General features: G+C 37.8%; 1 gene segment (V, D, J or C); it reads right to left on the bottom strand.

Annotated features, from left to right (window-relative positions):
* Positions 1–2653: 2653 nt before the first annotated feature.
* LOC101593176 lies at positions 2654–3135 on the bottom strand. The segment is given in 2 exon segments: positions 2654–2970; positions 3076–3135. Coding segments are annotated over 2 exon segments (363 nt in total).
* Between the last annotated feature and the right edge of the window lie 2057 nt (positions 3136–5192).

The following is a 5192-nucleotide window of genomic DNA, read 5'->3' on the forward strand; positions in this document are numbered from 1 at the left end:
TTTGTTATAATAGTGTTTGTGGATAGGATATCATGTCTGCATCTTGTACAATGAATATCGACTAAGATAACAATATGCAATGTATTAATTATTGAAATTGTCCTACCAATCAGTTTTGAAACTGTTGCATTGCTATTTGTTTCTCAATAAAGTTATTTTAAAATATAAAAAAGAAAGAATACTGAATTTTATTCAGTGCTTCTTGAACCAGTCAGGATAATCATATATTTTTTTCCTTCATTTTATTAATATGGCATATCACATTAACTGATTTTCATATGCTGGGCCATTGTTACATCTCAGGAATAAGTCCCAATTTAAAATGCTGTGTAACCTTTTTAACATGCGGTTGCATTTGGTTTGCTGGTATTTCACTGAGGATTTTTGCCTGCTTGTCAGAAGTATTGAGCTATAATTTTCCTGAGTGTATGAATTGGTATTAAAGTTATGCAAACCTCATAAAATGTATTAGGAAATATTTCCTCCTCTTCAGTGTCTTAGAAGTATTTGAGAATGAATGTTATTAATTTTTTATTAAATGTTTCATAAAATTCTTCCAAGATGCCATCTGTTCCTGACCTTTTCTTTGACAAACAATGTTCAATAACTGAGTCTCTCTCCCTTCACTTGTCATGGTCTGTTCATATTTTGCATTTCTTTATAATTTAATCTTGATGTATTTCATGCTTCTAAGTATGACTATTTCTTCTAGATTATTTATCTTGTAGGCATCTAATTATTTATAGTTGTATTTTATAATGCTTTGTATTCTTTGCTATTCATTACAATGTCCTCTATTCCATTTCTCATTTTATGAGTCTTCCCTCCTTTTTAGCTGGTTGCTTGAGCTCAGAGTTTGCCAACTTAGCTTATCTATTCAAATAAAGAAACTCTTGGTTTTCTTTTTTTAAAAAAAAGGAGGGGAGGATGCAAATGAATGACCATTTTGTATCTGTATATTCAAAATAGTTAGGATAGATATACAGCTACTTTCTCTTAATTTAATGAGAAGAAAGATTTGTACTACTAGTATTTAGATAGGACATCATGCCTGCATCTTTTACTATGAATAACCACTAAGACAACAATATGCAGTGTATTTATTATTGAAACTACTCTACTAATCGGTTTTGAAACTCTCTCATTGCTCTTTGTTTCTCAATAAAATTATTTTTAAAAATAAATAATAAATAAATAAATGAAAATTGAAGAAATTTCAGCATTAGCAAATCCATCAGGATATAGATAGAATTGTTCCAAGTTTGAAGAGGGAGAAAGAAAGTAAAGTCCCTGAGTAAAATGTGATAGCTAAAAAAGTGCGGTGTTCCTTTGGCAAGTTAGAAAAATTATTTATAATAACCTTGTATTGATGCTTGTAAATTTTTCATTCGTATGTACTGTTCTACAATAGACACTGCACTTTTAATTGGTGAGGTCATTGCTACTTGAAAAATTAAAATAAATGTGTTAAAATTCAATAAATTTAGTTACAAAATGATAAAACACTATAACTATTATATAAGATGTTATATATAAATCTTTGATTGCAGGAAAAAGTCAAAATGAAAAATACAGAGGACATTATCATTCTATTTAAACAAAGGAAGAAAAATTACTGTCTAGAGGATGAACAGCAAGGACAGGTAAAGTCTCCCCCGTGCGCAGTGCATCTGCTCTGTTTGGGGACCCAGGAAGGTCTGCCTCCTGGGCATCCTGATCATGCTGGAGGCTCTATTGTGGTCCTCAGAAACCTGTGAGGACCTGAGGCACCCTATCAGTGCAGAGCATGGCTTGTTGGACCTGCTCATGTTAAAGAGATGTTTCTGTCTATGCTCAGACTGACTGCTTCTTACTATGGATTCCAAATTCCTATCAGAATTCACCAGGTTAGCTGAGACACCCTGTATCTAGGCCTGATGACCAAAGCAGAATAATTTTAGGAGAAGTGTGAGGTCGAGTTTTACACAGTGGACAATGTTCCGATGCTTAAACAAGTGTGTATAACAAGAGGCATCAGATACAAATGAACAACCATTTTGTATCTGCATATTCAAAATAAGATAGATACACAGCTACGTTCTCTTAATTAAATGAATGGAAAGATTTGTTCTAATAGTGTTTGTGTATAGGATATCGTGTCTGCATCTTGTACAATGAATAACAACTAAGACAAGAACATGCAATGTATTAATTATTGAACCTGCCCTACTAATTGGTTTTGAAACTGTCTCATTGTTATTTGTCTCTAAATAAAATTATTTTAAAAAAAAAAACAAGAGGCATCAGAGGTAAGAACAGATATATAAACTAGGAGTATCTGGGAGTAAGTATTAAGTTGAAAAGAAGTCTCATATTCTAAGGAAAGCAGCTCTCAAATCAGTTTTTTAATTTTTGTTTGTTTGTTTCTTTTTGTTTTTGTTTTTTTCCTCACACGACGTGCCTGGGTTTTGGTTCCGAGAGTTCCCACAGGCGGGTGCTTGGGAGTCGGAAGCTCTCCCACACTCTCCACTGGCCTGTGCTTGGGCTGGATTTCTCAATTCAGTTTTCCAAGACTAGAAAACTAGTATTGATTCTCGTGTTTTCCCAGCGCCCCCTGCTGGCTTTGAGAGACCCTGCAGGGAGGTTTGGGTCTGGGCTCCACACTGACCTCCACTCACTGTGTCTCTCTCGCACAGTAATACATGGCCGTGTCCTCGGTTTTCAGTTCCGTTATTTGCAGATACACCGTGTTCTTGGAATTGTCTCTGGAGATGGTGAATCGGTCCTTCACAGAGTCTGCGTAGTATACGGTGGCACCATCGTACCTAATGTCTATGATCCACTCCAGCCCCTGCCCTGGAACCTGGCGGATCCAGCTCATCCAGTAGTCACTGAAAGTGAATCCAGAGGCTGCACAGGAGAGTGTCAGGGATCCGTCAGTCTGCACCAAGCCTCCCCCAGACTCCACCAGCTGCTCCTCACACTGGACACCTGCAAACACAGAGACGTCTTGCTCAGGGAACTGTCACACAAGCCCGCTGTTCATCTCATTCATGTCCACTCACAGGCTCAGTATCAATTGTTCAATATATTCACCTTTCAAAACAGCAACAAGGAAAACCCAATTCAGCCAGAGCTCCATGAAGAGTCGTGGGTGCTCAGGCCTGATCCACACAGGGGAATACCTGGGCTTCCAGAGCTGGGCTCCCCTGAAGAGCTGCAGTCCGGGAGGAGCTGGGCAGGTTTTCATGAGCAGAGCAAGGCCCTATTTGCATGGCTTCCTGCTATATAGACAACTGCCTTTTGGCAGCCTCAGATAGAGATGGCTCCAGAACACATGAGAATGTCCTAGAAAATATATTGTGACATTCATAATAAGCAGTATATGATTTCTCAGTATATGCATTAGCTGTGTTTAACACTTAACCTCATTAGTTTTCTCATAGGTACAAATGTAGCAAGGGAGATAGCTCAGTAGAATAAGCGCTTGCCTGGCAAGATCAAGGGCCTGAGTTCAATCCCCAGTTCTGCCAAAAAAAAAAAAGAATTAGGTACAAATGTATATAAAGATGGATTTTTTCATTTCCTAAGATTTACAAGTGTGTACCAAGTGCAGCAAGTATAATGGACCTATATGATATGAGCTCACATATGATAATTCCATCTCATGAATTTGGCCTATATCCTTCCACAGTATTTACCTGATTTGTGAGCAATTCAGGACAGAGTTAGCATGACTAGTAATGTTCTCCAGACTTCTTACTCTAATGAGACTACTTGACATAATTTTCAGCATTCTGAAGATACTCTAATTATACACTCAGGATACTTCAAGCTTATGTTCGAGTTGGATATATCTGGTTTTGTTATCTGTCTCTGCATTAATATTTCCATACTAAATTATTTATTTTATATACAATAATTGTGATGAGAAAATGAGGTACATTTTAACACAAATATTCATTTATTAAATACTGAAGTAATTGTTCCCATGGTCATGTAAGGCAATGAAGATTTACCCATATATTCTAGAGTTTTCTGAAAATTCTCTTTCCTGGGTATGGAGATAGCTCAGTACTCTAAGAGCTTGCCTGGCAAGCACAAGGACCTGGATTTGCTCTCTGGCACTGCATAAAGTACTGGCCACTGAAACCGGGCATGGTGGTACAAGTCTGTAATCCTAGTTCTGAGAAGCCTCAGACACGAGGATCACTACAAATCCTGCTTAGTGAAAACTGTACCAAATAAAAAAAAATAGTTAAATAAATAATAGATTAAAGCAATTCTCTTTCCTGTCTATTTATTCCACGCTTTCCTCAACTGCAACATACATTTTTGCTTGAGACAATCCATTCTCAAGATAAGAGTAGAAGATTAATTTTTGATGAAGGTTATGATTCTGATGCTGAATATCCCAAAGCACATACAACCTTAAAACTCAATCTTCCTTCCCATATATGAATTGTGTGATTTTTCCTACCACTGAAGTAAATGTGAAGGAGATAATGAAACAGAGAATAAGTAAATATATATGTATTCCATCTGAACACCCGATAAAACACTCACATGCCTTGGAGTTTTGCCCCTATCAAATGGTCTTCAAAGGATGTATTGATGGTCTGGTCACTTTGCACAATACTCCGACAGAGAGGAAGACTCCAGATCTTTACAGAAAGGGTCTACTCCCAAGCTTCCAACAGTACCTGCTAATGAAGCCCTCATTTCTTTTCTCTGGATCACCAGTGTCACCTTTGCTAGTCCAGAGCTTTTCCTCCTGTTTCTGAATATTCTTCTCTTTTATCTTGAGCATGCCCTCCAGGTTCTGGGCATTGCTGTAAAGATTTTTGTGTTTGGACTTGCTCTGATGTGTCCCCACAAATCTCTTTCCCAGTTGTGTCCTCCATTGTTGCTGAGCAGAGATGAAAGTAAAGTTAGTTGTTGGCTGTGTCTTAGGAGATAGTGAGTTGACTGTCAAGGAGGAATCATCAGCTATGCCTTGTTCACAGTCATCCTATGCTGTCCATTCAATCGCCATTCCCTAGAGTATGATGGGTACAGATCCAAGAGCAGTCTCTAGTGATGCAATACTGAGAAAATGCACCACTGAGGGTCAAGCCGAATCCCATTTCTTGCAGCTGCACATAGGAAACCAAGTTTGGGACAGAACACAGCGAGTTGTGAACTCAGAGGTACCATCCCCACATTTTCCTGTC

Source organism: Octodon degus, unplaced genomic scaffold (genome assembly GCF_000260255.1).
Source record: "Octodon degus isolate 3935 unplaced genomic scaffold, OctDeg1.0 scaffold00255, whole genome shotgun sequence".
Taxonomy (NCBI): Eukaryota; Metazoa; Chordata; class Mammalia; order Rodentia; family Octodontidae; genus Octodon; species Octodon degus.